Below are 23,911 nucleotides of genomic sequence, written 5' to 3' on the forward strand. Positions count from 1 at the left end.
ACCCCAGCTGCCTTCCTGCCAGCCTTTATGTAGTCCCTGGCTAATGAGACCAGCAGCTGTTCCCAATTTGCCACTTAGGGCTGGGCTTACTCAGCCAGCTCCAATTCCCCTTTCCTGGCTGGAGCTGGCGTGACAGAAGGCTGGCTCAGGGTTTCATAGCCAGCACCCTGTCACACAAATGTATACCTCTAGGAACAAAGAAGGTAAGCTGTACTTACAGGATGGGAGACTCTATCCTAGAAAACAGTGTCTCTTGGAAAAAGATTTGTGGGTCCTGGTGGATAATCAGTTGAACATGTGTTCTCAGTGTGACACTATGGCCAAATTTCCTAATTAGAACCTAGGATACGTAAACAGGGGAATCTTGAGTAGGAGCAGAGAGGTTATTTTACCTGTGGATTTGGCTCTGGTGCAATCACTGCTAAAATACTGTGTCCAGTTCTGATGTCCATATGTTGATAAATGGAAAAGGGTTCAGAGAAGAGCCATGAGAATCATTAAAGGATTAGAAAACATGCCTTTATAGTGATAAACTCAAGGAGCTCTGTCTATTTAGCTTAACAAAGAGAAGGTTAATGGGTGACTTGATTAGTCTATAAATACCTACATGGGGAACCAATATTGAATTATGCGGTGTTCAGCCTAGCAGAGGAAGGTCTAACACAATCCAATGGCTGGAAGTTGAAGCTTGACATATTCAGACTGGAAATAAGGCATAAGTTTTTAACGGTGAGCGTAATTAACCATTGGAACAATTTACCAAGGGTGGTGGTGGATTCTCCATCACTGGTAATTTTTAAATCAAAGCTGGATGTTTTTCTAAAAGATCTGTGATAGGAATCATTTTGGGAGGATTCTATGGCCTGTGTTATACAGTGTGTGATGGGGTATATAGTTCCACACTGGAACTGAAGGAGTTAAGGAGAAGTTCTGGGCCCAGGTGTCTCTGCCCCCACCACCTGTACAGCCTGCTCCTGCTGGAGGAGGAGCTTAAAAGGGAGCCAGGCAGCTCAGAAGTGGACAGACCTATCCTGAGAGCTCCTGAATGGGGGAAAACTGCAGAAGCCTTCGCTCTCAGGAAGAGGCTATCAGCTGAGTCCAGCTTGATTTCTCCTCTCTTATGTTGAACTTTGAGTCTTTTGGGGGAGGTGAATGATAGGAAGTGGCCCAAAGAGGCACCCTTGAGGTGCTCCAGGGTGCTTGATATTGTTACCTCTCATAGGGCCCTGGGTCGGTGCCCACTGGAGAGAGAGGGCCCAGGTCCTTGTTGCAGGGAAGGGAGGTTTATGCCCTTGGAAGCAGCCCTCTCAGAAGTAAGGAGAGAGTAGAGACATTCAAAGCCGGCAAGAGTTGTTGTTGAGGATGAGGTGTGTGGGGAGTGGAGGCCCAGTGACCTAACCACTAGGCGACACCACGGGTAAGCCCAGCCCTCTACCTGTCAGAAGGGGATCAGATTAATCGATCACAATGGCCTCTTCTGGCCTTGGAATCTATGAATCTCTAGCAGGAGACCTTTTTGTTTGGGCTAATTTGTCTTTCTGTCTCCCTTTTTCATAACTTTTCCTCATGATCATCTGCCACAGGCCTGCCCCCACTCCACCCCTTCCTGCCCCCTCCCCTGAGCCTGCCGTGCCCTCGCTGCTCCCCCCTTCCCTCCCAGAGCCTCCCGCACGCTATGAAACAGCTGATCAGGAGGGAGGGGGAGGAGCTGATCCGCGGGGCTGCTGGTGTGTGGGAGGTGATGGCGGGGAGGGGGCTGCTGGCATATTACTGTGGCTCTTTGGCAATGTACATTGGTAAATTCTGGCTCCTCCTCAGGCTCAGGTTGGCCACCCCAATTTCTCATCATTAGGCTCACAAATGGGGTGGGTCTATCAGTCCGCAAGACTTACAGCAGCCGCCCCTAACACAGGGAGGGCCCTTTGCAGCAGTATCTCGAGCACCAAGGGAGTGCATTGCTGTCCGTGTGCTGGGGCCTCTGCCTGACACAGACGCTGGCAATCAGTATGTGCTGGTAGCTACGGATACTTCACAAAATGGCCTGCGCCTTATCCGATGTGCGATCCAGAGGCTGTGACAGTAGCAGGGGTTCTAGTGAATGAATTCTTCACCAGATCTGGGGTCCCAAGTGAGTTGCACAGGAAACTAGAGGCAGATTAAGGTTCCATGGGACCCTTGGTCAGAGTAAGTGGGGGACCCCCTCCCCACAACTTCTGCCCGAAGTCCCACCCCGATTCCGCCCCTTCCGCCTGCGGCCCTGCCCAGGGCCTCACACCGTTCTCTCCCTTCCCCTACGGCCCCGCCCTTGTTCTACCCATGGTCCTGCCCCATTCTGCGCCCCCACACTGCAGCCCCCCGTTTGCTCCCTGGGGCCGCAGCAGAGAGTGACAGCTTCCCCAGCCCTGAGGCAAAAACAGGGAGCTAGAGCTCCTCCGGTCTTATGGCTGGAGCCGGGGTCCCAGTGCTGGGGCTTCCCCTGCTTCCCAGCGCTGCTGCCGGGGAGTGTAGTGGGGTCTGGGTGCGGGGGCTTCCACTGCCATGCCCCGCCTGGTGCTGATGCCTGGGAGCATAGCGGAGTCAGGGAGTGGGGGCTTCCCTGCCCCACCCTGCCTGTCCAGCGCTCCTGCCAGGGAGCAGAGCGGGGTTGGGGCACATGGGCTTCCCCCACTCCGTCCGGCACTGCTTCCAGGGAGTAGGGGCAGGGCGCGAAGACTTCCCCTGACCTGCCCCAGCGCTTGTCTGCTGGGGGTGGGGTGCCCATTTTTCTGGGCCCCCTAATTGGACAGGGCCCAGGGGCCCATTGGCTAATCCGCCACTGCATGGATCAAAGGAGAAACTGTGACTCCAAAGTGTTTCAGCAGGTTTGTTAGAGTCTAAGGATCCCCACCTCACCCCACCCCAGCACACACACAGTCTGTTGGGGGGGGGAAGGTTCAATAGGATTCTGGGGGCTCAGCTGGCTACTGTTGAACAACACACCAAATGGATGGGGACCAGCATGTCCCATTCCTTGTGATGGCTGATAGAACAGCAGGCTATGAGAGTTCGAAGCGTACCCCAGAACTCCTCATGTTTGGGCAGGAGCTCAGCACCCCAGCAAACCTCTAGAATGGAGTCCCTGAAGAGGAACAGAGGGATTTGAACCATCTGGACGATGTAGAAACCCTACACCTAAGATCCAGAATAGAAAGAGTTCATGACTTTGGTAGAGAAAATGTGAGGACAGCCTCTGACAAAGACTCTGTGATGTAAGGTCATGTGGGGAGATGTTTAAGTGGGGGATCCAGTTCCACAATCTTAGCAGTTTCTCCTCCAACCAGAAAGGACCCGCATGGCCTCACATATTGGCTCATGGCTCAGGCTAAAAGGGGTAACAATACCACTTTACTCATGTGTTCTGTGAAGGTGAAATTTTGAATATTGAATTGTTGCAATGGGCTACGTGTAAAACAAGAGGAAACTACAGATAAAACATTATCCGGAGGAATTATTATTCAGTGAATTCTGAATAAAAATGAAAGAAAATCAGTCGGTTTGCACACAATTCACTGACAGAAAACAGAGGCAAGAGAGTTGAGCTGAAGTATCCATTAACAGTTATCCTCACAGCTCCAGTCTCTCCGTCGCTACCTTATTACCTGTGCAATGATGTTCTGAATCTCATTTGTTTCCCACAGATTCACATGCTGATGGTCAAGACCCTGGAGGACGTGAACTGAGAATTGTCCTCGTTGGTAAAAGTGGAGCTGGGAAAAGTGCGACAGGAAACGCCATCCTTGGCGAGAGAAAGTTTGAGTCCAAGCTCAGTGTAAAGTCAGTAACTGAGACTTGTGCTAAAGGGAGGGTAACATGGGATGGGAGGGAGGTTGTGGTTATCGATACTCCTGATATTTTTGATACAAAGGCCCCTGTTGAAGCATCTGCCTGTGAGATCGCTCGCTGTATCATGCTCTCCTGCCCAGGCCCCCATGCTCTGGTGCTGGTTACACAGCTGGGCTGTTACGCTGAAGACGATAAGGCAGCAGTCAGGCGAATACGAGAGATTTTTGGGGCTGAAGCGATGAGGTACACGGTTGTCTTATTCACCCGGAAAGAAGACTTAGAAGGTGACTCACTGAATGATTATATAAGAGACTTGGATAACCAAGATCTTCAGAAGTTGATTAAAGTTTGTGGGAACCGATGCTGCGTTTTCAGCAATAAAGCAACTGGCACAGAAAGGGATGAGCAGATTAATGACCTGAGGAAAGTGATTGAGGAAATGGTGCAGGGGAATGGAGGCCGATCTTACAGCAATGAGATGTACAAATATGCCAAAGAGAAGATTGGACAACAGGAGAGGGCACTTGAGAAAAAATACAGAGAACAAGAGGAAGAAAAGGTAAAAGATATGATACATCACTTCAAGGAGGAATATAAAAATATAAAGGAAGGCTTAAAGTCAAGGCCAGAGGAAATAAAGGAAATACATCTAAAACTAGGCGAGACTGTATATCAAGCTTTAGAAATGCTGCCAGAAGCTCAAAAAGCCAGAGAGGCAGAACAGGAAGAAAAGCTGCTGAAAGAAATACAGAAGTACTACAAGGAAAAGGTAAAACAAGGGAAGAAGGAAGCAATGATGGTAATGAGATTAGCTCTGTGTTTGCATATTTAAGTAGACTTACTCCTGTGCAAATGGGACCTAAACAAAGTTCTGCGGTATTTAGGGGAATCTGGACTTGTGAGGGGCTGAGTACTGAGGTGTCTGGCACCTTGACAAAGGCACTCAGCCCTTCAGCAGATTGAAATCCCAGGACTGTAATTATGACACTGATCACCTTTAGAAAGTGATTTGAAATCTACTAATGAAAAAGGCTATATGAGAGCGAGGTATTTATTAAGGATTAATTAATTATTAATAATTGGATTATGTTTTAATTATTAGTATAACTGTAAGTGCCTGGCCTACCCTCTCTAAGCCATTTACTCTGATCTTTTCCTGGATCATCTCCCTTGTTGTTCATCTCCTTATTAATCCGCCTCATCAACCTGTCTTCATATGACCGCTTTTCAGTGCCTGTCATCATTCCTGCTTCCCACCACGAATCCCCCATGTTTCCTTGTCCTTTTAGAGATGGGCTGACTAGCACTGAACATAGCATTCCAGATGAGGGTTTTGTTCATGCAGAATTAGGGTTGCCTAGTGCTGCCTTGTGACCTTCCTGGAAGAGGGTGGTCAATAAACCTCAACCTCTGAACCCTGGAAATACAGAACTCCAAGCTGGAATGAAGGTTGGGAGCTGGAGCAGGGACAAGAGAGGCTCAGAGCTGAGACAGGAGAGTGTTGCCGGCACCCAGTGCCAGAGGCAAGGAACAGCAGGGGTTCGTTGCCTGGTGTGCGTCACCCAATAAATACAACGGGGTGGAGAAGCAGAAAAGTTTATTTGGAGCTCCAAATAGGGCGCAGGGAGACTGAGCTGTCTCAAATCCTGCCCCAGTGCAGCAGATCCCAGTATACATTTTATACCTTTTCCTACTTCACTACACAAGCTTATGCAACCAATTACCTGTTGCCCCATACAATAACGTAGTCAATCAGCTAAAGTAGCCAGTTGTGTTATTCCTCAGTAGCATTGCCGGAGCCTTGCCTTATTTGGTCCTATTTGTTACTAGTTTTTGCTAACATTTCTGCCTTATCTATCTGTTTCCCAGGCCAGAGCTGGCCTTGGCTGGCGAGCCGTGTGCAAACCTGCCTGTTTGTGTGCTAGTTTCCTCAGTGTTATGCAGGATCACAGAGGGTTCAAGAAGCAAAGGGACCTTGGTTTATCCGGGCCTAGAGCAGGAGGGCTTCATCGACACTCGTGGTCTTCCACCCTCCCGAGTAACCTAGTGTAGTGCCCAGTGTCCCCAACAAGAGGGTAGCAGGGTATATGATCCAGAGCTGGTTTGTGGGGACAGGGGGCTGTGAGGGTGGGAGCTGAGGCAGGAGGGGTTGAGGCAGAGCTGGGCTGGGGCATGGATATGTGTCGGGCAGGCAGACTCACCTTGGAAGCGGCAGGATGGGGGGAGGGCATTGAAGCTGATCAGGGAAGAGGGGGAGTAGTTACAGGAAGAGGACCAGCAGTGCAAGTAAACCGGTCCGCTCCAGTCCACCATACCAGCAAGCTATTTATAGCCGGTATGGTATACGGGAAAGTCACTGTACCGCCCCCAGCCCCTCCACGGAGCTGCCTCTCAGGAGAACAGGCCTGGGAGCGCTACGGCAGCTGGAGGAGCTGACGACGTTCTGCTCCTTTCCCCGCTGCCCCACCTAGCAGGGAAAGGAGCAGAGCCCCCCACCCGACCCCCTGCCCTTCCTGGCACGGGGCAGACGCAGCTCCATGGAAGGGCAGGGGGCAGGGCTGGGAGGGGCAGCAGGGAAAGGAGCTCCTCCGGTGGCTGTACCACCCCAAGTCCTGCCCCCGGTAACGTGGGATGGGGAGGGGAGGGGAAGAGCATGGGGACCCCAGGCTGGGGGTGGAGCAGAGTCACATGGAGGGTCATGTGGGGAGGTCATGTGCCCCCCTTAGCCCCTCCCCATACCGGGGAGAAATAAAAGTTACTTGCACCCCTGGAGAGGAGACAGAGCTGTGGAGCTTGGGGCTTGCGATGACTGGGGTTTGTGGGACCTTCCTGCTTCCTGTTCCTGTTGGTTTCCTGGGTTCTGCTCCCTGAACTCAGTGTTGCTGTTCGTGCTGTGGAAAGGCGGTGTGGGTGCGTGCGTAGCGTTCGGTGTGCACAGCCAGGCAGGCCCTGGGGCTACATACCTGCTCTTGAGACTGTTACGTTCTATTCAGACTCTGCCGATCTCACTGGTTCATGGCTGTTGCGTGTTTTGACTGATAACTACATGCGTATCCTGCTTCCTCTTCTGTGTTTTTTGGGACTGCTGTTCTGGGGTGCACCAGAGAGTAACGTTATGGCAATAGGTGCTTCTAGTCTGCAACCCATGCTGCCTGCACGTCCTTTGGCTGTTGACTGGCAATATTTTATTATTTTTCATCATCTGAAAATTTTGCCCCCTCACTGTTTACCCCTTTTCCGAGATCATTTATGAATATGTTGAATAGGACTGGTCCCAGAACAGACCCCTGGGGGACATGACTATTTACCTCTCTCCAGTCTGAAAACTGACCATTTATTCCTACCCTTTGTTTCCCATCTTTTAACCAGTTACTGATCCATGAGAGCACCTTCCCTCTTACCCCATGACTGTTTACTTTGCTTAAGAGCCTTAGGTGAACATAGACCCAAACCCTTGGATCTTAAGAACAATGAAAAAGCATTCAGTTTCTTAAAAGAAGAATTTTAATAGAAGAAAAAGTAAAAAGAATCACCTCTGTAAAATCAGGATGGTAAATACCTTACAGGGTAACTAGATTCAAAACATAGAGAATCCCTCTAGGCAAAATCTTAAGTTACAAAAAGACACAAAAACAGAAATCTACATTCCATTCAGCACAGCTTATTTTCTCAGCCATTTAAAGAAATCAGAATCTAACACATATCTAACTAGATTACTTACTAAGTTCTAAGACTCCATTCCTGTTCTGTCCCTAGCAAAAGCATCACACAGACAGAGGGTATGTCTACACTACGGAATAAGGTCGAATTTATAGAAGTCGGTTTTTTAGATATCGGTTTTATATATTCGAGTGTGTGTGTCCCCACAGAAAATGCTCTAAGTGCATTAAGTGCATTAACTCGGCGAAGTGCTTCCACAGTACCGAGGCTAGAGTCGATTTCCGGAGCGTTGCACTGTGGGTAGCTATCCCACAGTTCCCGCAGTCTCCACTGCCCATTGGAATTCTGGGTTGAGATCCCAATGCCTGATGGGGCTAAAACATTGTCGCGGGTGGTTCTGGGTACATATCGTCAGGCCCCCCTTCCCTCCCTCCCTCCATGAAAGCAAGGGCAGACAATCGTTTCGCACCTTTTTTCCTGAGTTATCTGTGCAGACGCCATACCACGGCAAGCATGGAGCCCGCTCAGGTAACCGTCACCGTATGTCTCCTGGGTGCTGGCAGGCGTGGTACGGCATTGCTACACAGTAGCAGCAACCCCTTGCCTTCTGGCAGCAGACGGTGCAATACAACTGGTAGCCGTCATCGTCATGTCCGAGGTGCTCCTGGCCACATCGGCTGGGAGCGCCTGGGCAGACATGGGCGCAGGGACTAAATTTGGAGTACTTGACCAGGTCATTCTCTTTAGTCCTGCAGTCAGTCCTATTGAACCATCTTATGGTGAGCGGGCAGGCGATACGGATTGCTAGCAGTTGTACTGTACCATCTTCTGCCAGGCAGGCAAGAGATGACGATGGCTAGCAGTCGTACTGTACCATCTTCTGCCGGGCAGCCATGAGATGTGGATGGCTTGCAGTCCTTCTGCACCGTCTGCTGCCAGCCAAAGAGGTAAAAGATAGGTGGAGTGTATCAAAACAAGAAATAGACCAGATTTGTTTTGTACTCATTTGCTTCCCCCCCTCCCCCGTCTAGGGGACTCATTCCTCTAGGTCACACTGCAGTCACTTACAGGGAAGGTGCAGCGAGGTAAAGCTAGCCATGTATCAATCAGAGGCCAGGCTAACCTCCTTGTTCCAATAAGAACAATAACTTAGGTGCACCATTTCTTTATTGGAACCCTCCGTGAAGTCCTGCCTGAACTACTCCTTGATGTAAAGCCACCCCCTTTGTTGATTTTAGCTCCCTGTAAGCCAACCCTGTAAGCCGTGTCGTCAGTCGCCCCTCCCTCCGTCAGAGCAACGGCAGACAATCATTCCGCGCCTTTTTTCTGTGCGGATGCCATACCAAGGCAAGCATGGAGGCTGCTCAGATCACTTTGGCAATTAGGAGCACATTAAACACCACACGCATTATCCAGCAGTATATGCAGCACCAGAACCTGGCAAAGCGATACCGGGTGAGGAGGCAACGTCAGCGCGGTCACGTGAGTGATCAGGACATGGACACAGATTTCTCTGAAAGCATGGGCCCTGCCAATGCATACATCATGGTGCTAATGGGGCAGGTTCATGCTGTGGAACGCCGATTCTGGGCTCGGGAAACAAGCACAGACTGGTGGGACCGCATAGTGTTGCAGGTCTGGGACGATTCCCAGTGGCTGCGAAACTTTCGCATGCGTAAGGGCACTTTCATGGAACTTTGTGACTTGCTTTCCCCTGCCCTGAAATGCATAAATACCAAGATGAGAGCAGCCCTCACAGCTGAGAAGCGAGTGGCGATAGCCCTGTGGAAGCTTGCAACGCCAGACAGCTACCGGTCAGTTGGGAATCAGTTTGGAGTGGGCAAATCTACTGTGGGGGCTGCTGTGATGCAAGTAGCCAACGCAATCAAAGATCTGCTGATATCAAGGGTAGTGAAACTGGGAAATGTGCAGGTCATAGTGGATGGCTTTGCTGCAATGGGATTCCCTAACTGTGGTGGGGCCATAGACAGAACCCATATCCCTATCTTGGCACCGAAGCATCAAGCCGCCGAGTACATAAACCGCAAGGGGTACTTTTCAATAGTGCTGCAAGCTCTGGTGGATCACAAGGGATGTTTCACCAACATCAACGTGGGATGGCCGGGAAAGGTACATGATGCTCGCATCTTCAGGAACTCTGGTCTGTTTCAAAAACTGCAGGAAGGGACTTTATTCCCAGACCAGAAAATAACTGTTGGGGATGTTGAAATGCCTATATGTATCCTTGGGGACCCAGCCTACCCCTTAATGCCATGGCTCATGAAGCCGTACACAGGCAGCCTGGACAGTAGTCAGGAGCTGTTCAGCTACAGGCTGAGCAAGTGCAGAATGGTGGTAGAATGTGCATTTGGACGTTTAAAGGCGTGTTGGCGCAGTTTACTGACTCGCTTAGACCTCAGCGAAACCAATATTCCCACTGTTATTACTGCTTGCTGTGTGCTCCACAATATCTGTGAGAGTAAGGGGGAGACGTTTATGGCAGGGTGGGAGGTTGAGGCAAATCACCTGGCTGCTGATTACGCGCAGCCAGACACCAGGGCGGTTAGAAGAGCACAGGAGGGCGCGGTGCGCATCAGAGAAGCTTTGAAAACCAGTTTCATGACTCGCCAGGCTACGGTGTGAAAGTTCTGTTTGTTTCTCCTTGATGAAACCCCCCGCCCCTTGGTTCACTCTACTTCCCTGTAAGCTAACCACCCTCCCCTCCTCCCTTCAATCACCGCTGTCAGAGGCAATAAAGTCATTGTTGCTTCACATTCATGCATTCTTTATTCATTCATCACACAAATAGGGGGATGACTACCAAGGTAGCCCAGGAGGGGTGGTGGAGGAGGGAAGGAAAATGCCACACAGCACTTTAAAAGTTTACAACTTTAAAATTTATTGAATGCTAGCCTTCTTTTTTGGGGGCAATCCTCTGTGGCGGAGTGGCTGGTTGGCCGGTGGCCCCCCCACCGCGTTCTTGGGCGTCTGGGTGTGGAGGCTATGGAACTTGGGGAGGAGGGCGGTTGGTTACACAGGGGCTGTAGTGGCAGTCTGTGCTCCAGCTGCCTTTGCTGCAGCTCAGCCATACACTGGAGCATACTGGTTTGGTCCTCCAGCAGCCTCAGCATTGAATCCTGCCTCCTCTCATCACGCTGCTGCCACATTTGAGCTTCAGCCCTGTCTTCAGCCCGCCACTTACTCTCTTCAGCCCGCCACTTACTCTCTTCAGCCTGCCACCTCTCCTCCCGGTCATTTTGTGCTTTCCTGCACTCTGACATTATTTGCCTCCACGCATTCGTCTGTGCTCTGTCAGTGTGGGAGGACAGCATGAGCTCAGAGAACATTTCATCATGAGTGCGTTTTTTTTTCTTTCTAATCTTCACTAGCCTCTGGGAAGGAGAAGATCCTGTGATCATTGAAACACATGCAGCTGGTGGAGAAAAAAAAAGGGACAGTGGTATTTAAAAAGACACATTTTATAAAACAGTGGCTACACTCTTTCAGGGTAAACCTTGCTGTTAACATTACATACATAGCACATGTGCTTTGGTTACAAGGTCGCATTTTGCCTCCCCCCACTACGTGGCTACCCCTCAACCCTCCCCGCGGCTAACAGCGGGGAACATTTCTGTTTAGCCACAGGCAAACAGCCCAGCAGGAACGGGCTCCTCTGAGTGTCCCCTGAAGAAAAGCACTCTATTTCAACCAGGTGACTATGAATTATATCTCACTCTCCTGAGGATAACACAGAGAGATAAAGAACGGATGTTGTTTGAACGCCAGCAAACATACACTGCAATGCTTTGTTGTACAATGATTCCCGAGTACGTGTTACTGGCCTGGAGTGGTAAAGTGTCCTACCATGGTGGACGGAATAAGGCTGTCCTCCCCAGAAACCTTTTGCAAAGGCTTTGGGAGTACATCCAGGAGAGCCATGAACGCCAGGGCAAAGTAATCCTTTCACATGCTTTCTTTTAAACCATGTATAGTATTTTAAAAGGTACACTCACCGGAGGTCCCTTCTCCGCCTGCCGGGTCCAGGAAGCAGCCTTGGGTGGGTTCAGGGGGTACTGGCTCCAGGTCCAGGGTGAGAAACAGTTCCTGGCTGTCGGGAAAACCGGTTTCTCCGCTTGCTTGCTGTGAGCTATCTACAACCTCAGCCTGGTCCAGTCCACACATGAGATCCACTTCCTGGACACTACAGTGCTAATAAACGATGGTCACATCAACACCACCCTATACCGGAAACCTACTGACCGCTATTCCTACCTACATGCCTCCAGCTTTCACCCTGACCACACCACACGATCCATCGTCTACAGCCAAGCTCTGCGATACAACCGCATTTGCTCCAACCCCTCAGACAGAGACAAACACCTACAAGATCTCTATCAAGCATTCTTACAACTACAATACCCACCTGCGGAAGTGAAGAAACAGATTGATAGAGCCAGAAGAGTTCCCAGAAGTCACCTACTACAGGACAGGCCTAACAAAGAAAATAACAGAACGCCACTAGCCGTCACCTTCAGCCCCCAACTAAAACCCCTCCAACGCATTATTAAGGAATCACAACCTATCCTGAAGGATGACCCAACACTCTCACAAATCTTGGGAGAAAGGCCAGTCCTTGCCTACAGACAGCCCCCCAACCTGAAGCGAATACTCACCAACAACCACATACCACACAACAGAACCACTAACCCAGGAACCTATCCTTGCAACAAAGCCCGTTGCCAACTGTGCCCACATATCTATTCAGGGAACACCATCACAGGGCCTAACAACATCAGCCACACTATCAGAGGCTCGTTCACCTGCACATCCACCAATGTGATATATGCCATCATGTGCCAGCAATGCCCCTCCGCCATGTACATTGGTCAAACTGGACAGTCTCTACGTAAAAGAATAAATGGACACAAATCAGATGTTAAGAATTATAACATTCATAAACCAGTCGGAGAACACTTCAATCTCTCTGGTCACGCAATCACAGACATGAGGGTCGCTATCTTAAAGCAAAAAAACTTCAAATCCAGACTCCAGCGAGAAACTGCTGAATTGGAATTCATTTGCAAATTGGATACTATTAATTTGGGCTTGAATAGAGACTGGGAGTGGCTAAGTCATTATGCAAGGTAGCCTATCTCCCCTTGTTTTTTTCCTACAAACCACCCCCCAAGACGTTCTGGTTAAACTTGGATTATTGCTGTGCACATTGTAAGATGAGCTATTGCCAGCAGGAGAGTGAGTTTGTGTGTGTGGTTTTTGGAGGGGTGTGTGGGGGGGGGGGTGAGAAAACCTGGATTAGTGCTGGAAATGACCCACCTTGATTATCATGCGCATTATAAAGAGAGGTTTCAAAGAGGGATGGGCTATTACCAGCAGGAGAGTGAGTTTGTATGTGTGTCTCTGTGGGGGGGAAGGGTGAGAGAACCTGGATTTGTGCTGGAAATGACCTTCCTTGATGATCACTTTAGATAAGCTGTTAGCAGCAGGACAGTGGGGTGGGAGGAAGTTTTGTCTCATGGTCTCTGTGTGTATATAATGTCTTCTGCAGTTTCCACGATATGCTATGCATCCGATGAAGTGAGCTGTAGCTCACGAAAGCTCATGCTCAAATAAACTGGTTAGTCTCTAAGGTGCCACAAGTACTCCTTTTCTTTTTTCTTTTTACGAATACAGACTAACACGGCTGTTACTCTGAAACCTCTCATCATCATCATCATCTTCTTCGTCCCCAAAACCTGCTTCCGTGTTGCCTCCATCTCCATTGAAGGAGTCAAACAACACGGTTGGGGTAGTGGTGGCTGAACCCCCTAAAATGGCATGCAGCTCATCGTAGAATCAGCATGTTTGGGGCTCTGACCCGGAGCGGCCGTTCGCCTCTCTGGTTTTCTGGTAGGCTTGCCTCAGCTCCTTAAGTTTCACGCGGCACTGCTTCGGGTCCCTGTTATGGCCTATGTCCTTCATGCCCTGGGAGATTTTGACAAAGGTTTTGGCATTTCGAAAACTGGAACGGAGTTCTGATAGCACGGATTCCTCTCCCCATACAGCGATCAGATCCCGTACCTCCCGTTCAGTCCATGCTGGAGCTCTTGCGATTCTGGGACTCCATCATGGTCACCTCTGCTGATGAGCTCTGCATGGTCACCTGCAGCTTGCCACGCTGGCCAAACAGGAAATGAGATTCAAAAGTTCGCGGTTCTTTTCCTGTCTACCTGGCCAGTGCATCTGAGTTGAGAGTGCTGTCCAGAGCGGTCACAATGGAGCACTCTGGGATAGCTCCCGGAGGCCAATACCATCGAATTGTGTCCACAGTACCCCAAATTCGAGCCGGCAAGGCCGATTTAAGCGCTAATCCACTTGTCAGGGGTGGAGTAAGGAAATCGATTTTAAGAGCCCTTTAAGTCGAAATAAAGGGCTTCATCGTGTGGACAGGTGCAGGTTTACATCGATTTAACGCTGCTAAATTCAACCTAAAGTCCTAGTGTAGACCAGGGCAGAGAGAGAGAGAGGCTTTGTTTCTCCCTCCCCTCAGCTTTTGAAAGTATCTTGTCTCCTCATTGTTCATTTTGGTCAGGTGCCAGCAAGGTTATCCTAGCTTCTTAACCCTTTACAGGTGAAAGGGTTTTTCCTCTGGCCAGCAGGGATTTTAAAGGGTTTTACCCTTCCCTTTATATTTATGACAGACTTCCTAATTGTATTTTTACACTTCATTTGCCAGTGTTTATGCTCCTTTTTATTTTCCTCACTAGGATTTAACTTTCCCTTTATAAAGGATGCCTTTTTGCCTCTCACTGCTTCTTTTACTTTGTTATTTAGCAACATGGCTCTTTTTTGGTTCTCTTACTATGTTTTTTAATTTGGGGTATACATTTAAGTTAAGCCTCTATTATGGTGTCTTTAAAAAGTTTCCACGTAGCTTGCAGGGATTTCACTTTTGGCACTGTACCCTTTAATTTCTGTTTAACTAAATTCCTAATTTTTGTGTAGTTCCCATTTCTGAAATTAAATGCTACAGTGTTGGGCCACTGTGCTGTTTTTCCTGCCATAGGGATATTAAATTTAATTTTATTATTATATTATATTATAATTAAATTTAATTATGTTATGGTCACTATTACCAAGTGGTCCAGCTATATTCACCTCTTGGACCAGATCCTTTGCTCCACTGAGGAGTGAATCAAGAATTGCCTCTCCTCTGGGGGGTTCCAGGACCAGCTGCTCCAAGAAGCGGTCATTTAAGGTGTCAAGAAACTTTATCTCTGCATCCCATCCAGAGGTGACATGTACCCAGTCAATATGGGGATAATTGAAATCCCCCATTATTATTACTGAGTTTTTTATTTTAATAGCTTCTCTAATCTCCCTGAGCATTTTACAGTCACTATCACTGTCCTGGTCAGGTGGTCAGTAATATATTCCTATCTCTATATTCTTATTATTAGAGCACGGAATTTCTATCAATAGAGATTCTATGGTACATTTTGATTCATTTACAATTTTACTTCATTTAATTCTACGCTTTCTTTCACATATAGTGCCACTCTCCCACCAGCACAACCTCTTCTGTCCTTCTGATATATTTTGTACCCTGGTATTACTGTATCCCATCGATTATCCTCATTCCACCAAGTTTCTGTGATGCCTATTAGATCAATATCCTCATTTAATACGAGGCACTCTAGTTCACCCATTTTGACTTATTTAGACTTCTAGCACTTTAAAAACTTGTCTCCTTTTAGCTGTCCGCCATTACACGATGTAATTGAATGGGACTCTTTTTCTTTGACTGTTTCTGATCAGACCCTGCCTGTATTTTATCATTTTCCATCCTCTCGTCCTCACTAGGACATAGAGATTCTCTATTAATAGATCCTCCCCTAAGGGATGTCCGAACCACGTGCTCCTCCGCACCTATTGGCTCTCCTCCAGCCCTTAGTTTAAAAACTGCTCTTCGACCTTTTTAATGTGAAGTGCCAGCAACCTGGTTCCATTTTGGTTTAGGTGGAGCCCATCCCTCCTGTATAGCCTCCCCCTTTCCCAAAAGTTTCCCCAGTTCCTAATAAATCTAAACCCCTCCTCCTATACCATCGTCTCATCCATGCATTGCGACCCTGCAGTTCTGCCTGTCTAACTGGCCCTGTGCATGGAACGGGAAGCATTTCAGAGAACACTATCATGGAGGTTCTGGACTTCAATCTCTTACCTAGCAGCCTAAATTTGGCCTCTGGGACCTCTCTCCTATCCTATGTCATTGGTCCCTACATGTACCACGACCACCGGCTCCTCCCCAGCACTACACATAAACCTATCTAGATGACTCGAGAGATCCGCAACCTTCGCACCAGGCAGGCAAGTCACCATGCGGTTCTCCCGGTCATCACAAACCCAGCTATCTATGTTTCTAATGATCGAATTGCCAATTACTAACACCTGCCTATTCCTAATGACTGGAGTTCCCTCCCCCGGAGAGGTATCCTCAGTGCGAGAGGATACCACAACATCATCTGGAAGGAGGGTCCCAACTATGGGATTGTTTCCCTCTGCTCCAGTTAGATGCTCTCCTTCCCTGGGACTTTCATCTTCCTCAACAGCACAGAGGCTGTCAGAGTGGGGGTGGGACCGTTCTACTGTGTCCCGGAAAGTCTCATGTATGTACCCCTCTGTCTCCCTTAGCGCTTCCAGTTCAGCCACTCTGGTCTCCAAAGCCCATACACAGTCTCTTAGGGCCAGGAGCTCCTTGCACCAAATGCACACATAGGCCACCTGCCCACAGGGCAGGTAATCAGACATGCTGCATTAGGTGCAATAAACTGTGTAGCTCCCACTCTGTTGCTGGGCTTGTGCCTGCATTCTCTTTTCACTCCTGCAGCTGGTTCCTTTGTTGTTGTTTTGTTTATATCAGGGGGTTGTTTTTGGCTTTTAAGTTTAAAGAATGTTGAGCTCTAGCCCCTGCTCACAGTCCCCCTGGAGGACTCCCTCACAAAGCTCCCCTGTTAGCCGCTCCTGTTCACTAGCTCCTCTGGTCGCTTAGGAGCAGGCTTTTTAAAGCCCTGAGTCTCCATGAGTATCCCTGCCCCTTGGTGAAGGGTTGATGGGTGCTAAAAGGCTTAGGGATCACAGCCTTGTTAGGAAGCTCTCAACTCTCAGCCTTGCCGATCAGGCAGCTAGGCTCAGCACACACACGGTCCGGCACACAGTCCCCCAAACAAACAAACAGAGCACACAGTATATTTCAGTCAAGCAGCAAGCACACCACAAACACACACACTACAGACAACAAGCTTACCCCAAGGGTCACATAATCGCTCCTCCTTCACCTGGAGAACTGCCTCGCAAAACTGCCCTGTTAACCTTTGTGCTAGCGAACAGAAGCGGCTAACGTTGCATTCCAGAATTAAAGTTTCCTGCGCTACCTTGACTTGGCACTCTTCTGCATATGCATCATGACAGTCTAACTTCATGATCACAGACTGTTTTCCCACAGGACCCCTGCCTCAGGAGTGCACAGGAAGGCAAGGGCTCTGGTAATCTCCCTCCTAAATAGAATGCATTAAAAGCTGGCTGTCTCTCACCCCTCTGAAGCAGAATTTCTTCTACTTAAATCAATTCTCCCAAACATACAACCTCTTCTGCTTTCACTGTTACAAACTCTATGGCACCAAAGGCATTATTTTTTGCAGTTTCAGCTGATCCTGATCCAGTCTCAAGTTTTGGGATCTGTTAGATATGTCAGAAGACCTTTTCATGGGTAGCCATTTCTAAGGAACAGTAAGACCATGATTCAAGAGAAGATGCATGTAATTATTGCAGAAAATTACAATTTGAGCGAGAGGCTGATCACTGCTGAACAAATACATTAAAAAGAATCTTAGAGGTGGCAAGGAGAATTTTTGCAGCCTTATTCATGATTTTGTTTGCTCTGATAACATGTTTGCAAATAACTGTTTATTTTTACAAATCTTTCAGCCAGAAAGGAAAGGGAGAGAAAATGAAGAAACTGCTGAAGGTAAGTGACACTCAGAAATCTGTTCCACTCTCACTACTGACTTAGGCACCGATGCTTCAATGACTTACACACAGGTGTAGTTTTAGGCGTGGGAATAGGACCTCATAGACCCAGATTTTAAGCCCAGAAGGACCCATTAGATCATCTAGTCTGTGCTCCTGTATAGCAGAGACAAAAGAATTCCATCCAGTTACTCCAGTAATGAGATCAATAACTTGTGTTTGACTAAAGCATCTCTTCCAGAAAGACATTGAATCTTGATCTGAATATTTTAAGAGCTGGGATGGTGAATCCACCACTTCCCTTAGTAGCTTGTTCCAATGGTTAATTATCCTGACTGGTAAATGTGTGCCTTATTTCTAATTTCAGTATCTCTGGCTTTAGCTTCCAGCTATTCGCACTTTTTATGCTTCTCTTTGGTACATTACAGAGCCCTTTAGTACCTGGTGTTTTCTCTGCATGAAGGCACTTGTACTCAAGTCACCTCTCAATCTTCTATTGGTAAGCTCAACACAGTCAGCTTCATAAGTCTTCCACTGGACGTGAAAGGTATCCGCTACAGACCACCAGACCAGCAGGAGAAGGTAGACAAGGCTTTCTTTCGACAACTAACAGAAGTTACCAGATCACAGGCCCTGGTTCTAATGGGGGACTTGAATCACCCTGACATCTGCTGGGAAAACAATACAGCAGTGCACAGAAAATCCACAGAGTTTTTGGAGAGTGTTAGGGCCAACTTCCTGGTGCAAGTGCTGGAGGAACCAACTAGGGGCCGTGCTCCTCTTGACCCACTGTTCACAAATAAGGAAGAATTGGTAGGGGAAGTAGAAGTGGGTGGCAACCTGGGCAGCAGTGACCATAAGATGGTCAAGTTTGGGATCCTGACAAAAGGAAGAAAGGAGAGCAGCAGAATACGGACCCTGGATTTCAACAAAGCATACTTTGACTCCCTCAGGGAACTGATGGGCAGGATCCCTTCGGAGACTAATATGAGGCGGGAAAGGAGTCCAGGAGAGCTGCCTGTATTTTAAAGAATCCTTATTGAGGGTGCAGGAACAAACCATCCTAATGTGCAGAAAGAATAGCAAATATGGCAGGCAACCAGCTTGGCTTAACAGAGAAATCTTCTGTGAGCTTAAACTTAAAAAGGAAGCTACAAGAAGTGGAAACTTGGACAGATGACTAGGGAGGAGTATAAAAATATTGCTCGAGCATGCAGGGGTGTAATCAGGAAGGCCAAAGCACAATTGGAGTTACAGTTAGCAAGGGATGTGAGGGGTAACAAGAAGGGTTTCTACAGATATGTTAGCAACAAGAAGAAGGACAGGGAAAGTGTGGGAGCCTTACTGAATGGGGGAGGCAACCTAGTGACAGATGTGGAAAAAGCTGAAGTACTCAATGCTTTTTTTGTCTTCGTCTTCACAGACAAGGTCAGCTCCCAGACTGCTGCACTGGGCAGCACAGTATGGGGAGGAGGTGAGCAGCCCTCAGTGGTGAAAGAACAGGTTAAGGGCTATTTCGAAAAACTGGACATGCACAAGTCCATGGGTCCGGATCTAATGCATCTAAAGGTGCTCAGGGAATTAGCTGATGTGATTGCAGAGCCATTGGCCATTATCTGTGAAAACTTGAGGCGATTGGGGGAGGTCCTGGATGACTGGAAAAAGGCAAATATAGTGCCCATCTTTTAAAAATGGATGAAGGAGAACCCAGGGAACTACAGACTGGTCAGTCTCACCTCAGTCCCCGGCAAAATCATGGAGCAGGTCCTCAAGGAATCCATTTTGAAGCACTTGGAGGAGAGAAAGGTGAACAGGAACAATCAACGTGGATTCAAAAAGGGCAAGTCATGCCTGGCCATCCTGACTGCCTGCTATGGTAAGATAATTGGCTCTGTGGATATGGGGAAACTGGTGGATGTGATATACCTTGACTTTAGCAAAGCTTTGATACAGTATCCCACAATATTCTTGCCAGCAAGTTAAAAAAGTATGGATTTGATAAATGGACTACAAGGTGGTTAGAAAGCTCACTAGATTGTGGGGCTCAATGGGTAGTGAACAACGGCTCGATGTCAAGTTGGCAGCCGGTATCAAGTGGAGTGCCCCAGGGGCTGGTTTTCTTCAACATCTTAATTGATGATCTGGATGAGGGGATGGATTGCACCTTCAGCAAGTTCACAGATGACACTAAGCTGTGGGGGATAGGTAGATATGCTGGAGAGTAGGGATAGGTTCCAGAGTGACCTAGACAAATTGGAGGATTGGGACAAAAGAAATCTGATGAGGTTCAACAAGGACAAGTGCAGAGTCCTGCACTTAGGAAGGAAGAATCCCATGCACAGCTACAGGCTGGGGACCGACTGGCTAAGCAGAAGTTCTGCGGAAAGGGACCTGGGGATTACAGTGGACGAGAAGCTGGATAGGAGTCAACAGTGTGCCCTTGTTGCCAAGAAGGCTAACGGCATATTGGACTGCATTAGTAGGAACATTGCCAGCAGATCGATGGAAGTGATTGTTCTCCTCTATTCGGCACTGGTGAGGCGACATCTGGAGTATTTGGTCCAGTTTTGGGGACCCCCCAACTACAGAAAGACAACTAGAGAGAGTCCAGTGGAGGGCAACGAAAACAATTAGGGGGCTGGGGCACATGGCTTATGAGGAGAGGCTGAGGGAACTGGGATTGTTTAGTCTGCAGAAGAGAAGAATGAGGGGGGATTTGATATCAGCCTTCAACTGCCTGAAAGGGTGTTCCAGAGAGGATGGAGCTCAGCTGTTCTCGGTGGTGGCAGAGGACAGAACAAGGAGTAATGGTCTCAAGTCGCAGTGGGGGAGGTTTAAGTTGGATATTAGGAAACACTATTTCAATAGGAGGGTGTTGAAGCAGTGTAATGGGTTACCTGGGGAGGCAGTGGAATCTCCATCCTTAGAGGTTTTTAAGTCATTAACATCTGCCATTTTCTCCACCCTTTGAATCATTTTGGTAGTGCTTTGTACCCTCTACCATTTTTCAACTTTTTTTTTTTTTTAAAAAAGTTGACACCAGAACTGGATACACTATTCCAGTATCAGTCTGAGAAATGCTGTAAGCATGGGTAAAATCACCTCCCTATGCCTGTTACCTACTCCAAGGATCACATTAGCCCTTTTTGCCACAGCGTCGGACTGGGAGTTCGTGTTCAGTTGGTTGCCACTGTGACCCCATAATCTTCTTCAGAGTCACTGCTTCCCTAGATTGTTCCTAGAGTCCTTGTTCCTAGATTGTTTGTTGCACTTGGCTGTATTATAATGGATTTTGTCTGAACAGGCCCAGCTTTCCTAGTGCAACAGATCGCTCTGCAGTACTCATCATTCTTTATGACTCCACCAATCTTTGTGTCATCCACACATTTTATCTCAGTGCTTTTATATTTACTGCCAGATATTGAATACAAGTATCAAATAATGTTGGGCCTACCCCCAGTCCTCACAAAACCCCTCAGAAACACTCCCATCTGATGATGATTCACCATTGAAAACTCCTTTTTGAGATCCGTCAATTAACGAGATTTTAATCCATTTAACATGTGCTGTGATGTTGTATAATTCTAGTATTTTCATGAGAATGTCATGCAATACCAAGTCCAACGCCTTAGAGAAGCCTAAGGATAAACATCATACAGCTTCTTTTGTCAACTCAACTTGTAATCTCATCAAAAATGCATCCAGTTCTAGCATTCACATTAGAAAAGGGGTGTTATACAGTGAGTGAGGGTGCAGCAAAGAGCTACAAAAGGGATTTGAGGGCTGGAGAAAATGCCTTGCAGTGAGAGATTTAAAGGCTCAATCTGTTTAGTTTATCAAAATCAGTATCAAGGGTATAAATACATTCATTTGGAGAAATTACTGTGTGCCAAAGGACACTTTAATCTTGCAGAACACGAACCAATTGCTGAAAGTTAAAGCCAGATAAATTCAGTTGAGAAATTAGGCACACCTACGACAGTGAGTGTAATTAACCATTGGAACAAGCTCCCAATGGAAGTGGGGAATTTCTTGATATTTTCAGATCAAGACTGGTTGCCTTTCTGGAACATGCTTTAGGTAAACCCAAGTTACTGGGCTCAATACAAAGGTAACTGGCTGAAATTCTCTGCCTTGCATTATACAGGAGTTCACACTAGATTACCATAGATTACCTCTTCTGGCCATGTACACCTGTGACCCCACGCAACTGTTACTGGAAATAATGATACACTAAATCCCCTTTGATTCCTTTTAGAAAAGGAGTACTTGTGGCACCTTAGAAACTAACAAATTTATTAAGGTGCCACAAGTACTCCTTTTCTTTTTGCGAATACAGACTAACACGGCTGCTCCTCTGAAACCTTTGATTCCTTTTGTAAGTCCTCAGAAATCTCAGTCCATGCAGGTCAATGCTAACACACCACATCCTCCGTTGTTTCTGTTCTCCTATTCCGAAGAGGCTGTCATATTTTTTGTGTTACGGTTCTGTGATGATATCAAAAGCCAACTGGCTGCTCAGCTCTGACACCATAGTGGTGAGAGCAGCACCTTTCACATGTGACTTAAAATCCATTTGTATCAAAGCACTGGGATGCTCCAGTGACCTGGACCTGAATTCTGATCTGACTCCAAACACAGAGAGGTTTGAAATCCAGACCCAAATCTTGAAACTCAGGCAGCCTGTAGTTTTAATGAGTTTATATAGATATATTTTTTTAATTAAGAGAAATCTTAAACCCACCATCTCTACTTTATTATACATGCAATAACATAGTAAATCTGTCAAAATTCTTCCCAACAGGTGCACAAGAAAGCAGCCACATCAAATTAAAATTCATCCTTGTTGGTAAGGAAGGAGCTGGAAAAAGTGCAACGGGAAACACCATCCTTGGCAACAAAGTGTTTGAGTCCAAACTGGGGGCAAAGCCAGTAACCAAGGCTTGCAGTACAGGGAGCATGAGCTGGAACGGGAAGGAGGTTGTGGTTATCGATATGCCTGATGTATTTTCTCCAGAGGCCAGTGACACAGAAACCTATCGAGAGATCAGTCGTTGTATCCTGTTCTCTGCCCCAGGCCCCCATGCTCTGGTGCTGGTGACTCAGCTGGGCCGTTACACTGAAGAAGACAAGGAAGCAGTGAAGCGAGTATGGGAGATTTTTGGAGTCGAATCTAAGAGGAACATGATTGTCCTGTTCACCTGGAAAGAAGATTTAGGGGGTGACTCACTGAGGGACTATGTGAGAAACTCAGATAACAAAAATCTTAAGGAGCTGATTCAAGAGTGTAAGAACCGATACTGCACTTTCGACAACAAGGCAACTGGAGCAGAGAGGGACGAGCAGGTTAAAGAGCTGATGGAAATAACTGAGAGAATGGTGGAGGAGAATGGAGGCAGATGCTACACCAATGAGCTGTATTCTGAGGTGGAGCATATGGTGGATGGAGGAACTGAAGAAAAGTACAGGAAGGTTGAAGAAAAACTGAGAGAGCAGATGGCAAAACAAAAGACACCCAAGAAAGAGGCTATGACTACTAGACTACACAACATGTTGAGGAGACCCTGGCTGTAAGAGTAATGACAGAGGCCCAGCAGCTCCCACCTTCCACTGATCTATGGAGGAAGGGGCCTGTACCATTGTGGCAGCCTCCAGGACAACATGGAAAAGGCTTATCCCACTGGAAGCAACTGTAGCCATCATCAGCCAATAGCAGGGAGCCAGGGAACAGAACCTTCACAACCTGCCATGTGATAACGAACCTTTTGGATTTCCCATTTTGGACTCTGAAACCTACTTCAATCATTATGCATGAACAACCCACCCCACTGCCAATAATGCCACCTGCTCTGCAATATCGCTGCACCCCACCATTGCCTCTATCCTTCTTCCCTACCTCTTTCCCTTGTTTTCATCCCTAATTTGTTCCCATATGCCCATCCTCCCCCTTTTGCCTCTGCTACACCCTCACATGCCCTCTACCCCCGAAAAAAAGTTATTTGTTGTATGTAGCTACAGTTGGAACCCGCAAAATACAATCAAATTAATGCTAATACACTGTTTTATGTATATTTATTTGTATTTTATTAGCATCTAAGGGCTCCAATCAAGCATTGGGGCCTTATTGTGCTGGATGCTCTGCAAACATGCAGTAAGAAGGCAGTCCCTGCCTCTAGAGCCATACATGTCTCATTTTAGTTTGTAATATAATCAAGCTCATGGGGGTTAGCCACCGTGAGCTGGGAGAAGATTGTGGTCTGTCTGTTCAGTGAAGGGTAAGTGACAGTACAGGGTGAGATGACATTGTGTGCACAAGGGTGAAAGGGTTTTAAAATTTAGCAGCTGTGATGTTCTTTCTGTGGAGTACGCTAAGTGTGTGAGTGCCGGGCAGGTGTATGTAGCTCCT

The 23,911-nt window shown here is 47.6% G+C and overlaps 1 protein-coding gene across 1 annotated transcript; it reads left to right on the plus strand.

The window, feature by feature from the left end:
* The first annotated feature begins 2,055 nt into the window (after positions 1-2,055).
* Positions 2,056-22,993, plus strand: LOC141981956 (GTPase IMAP family member 8-like). Its single transcript, XM_074943571.1, is given in 5 exon segments — positions 2,056-2,128; positions 3,678-4,621; positions 17,464-17,503; positions 22,310-22,890; positions 22,892-22,993. Coding segments are annotated over 5 exon segments (1,740 nt in total).
* Positions 22,994-23,911: the final 918 nt, after the last annotated feature.

This window comes from Natator depressus, chromosome 2 (genome assembly GCF_965152275.1).
Source record: "Natator depressus isolate rNatDep1 chromosome 2, rNatDep2.hap1, whole genome shotgun sequence".
NCBI lineage: Eukaryota > Metazoa > Chordata > Testudines > Cheloniidae > Natator > Natator depressus.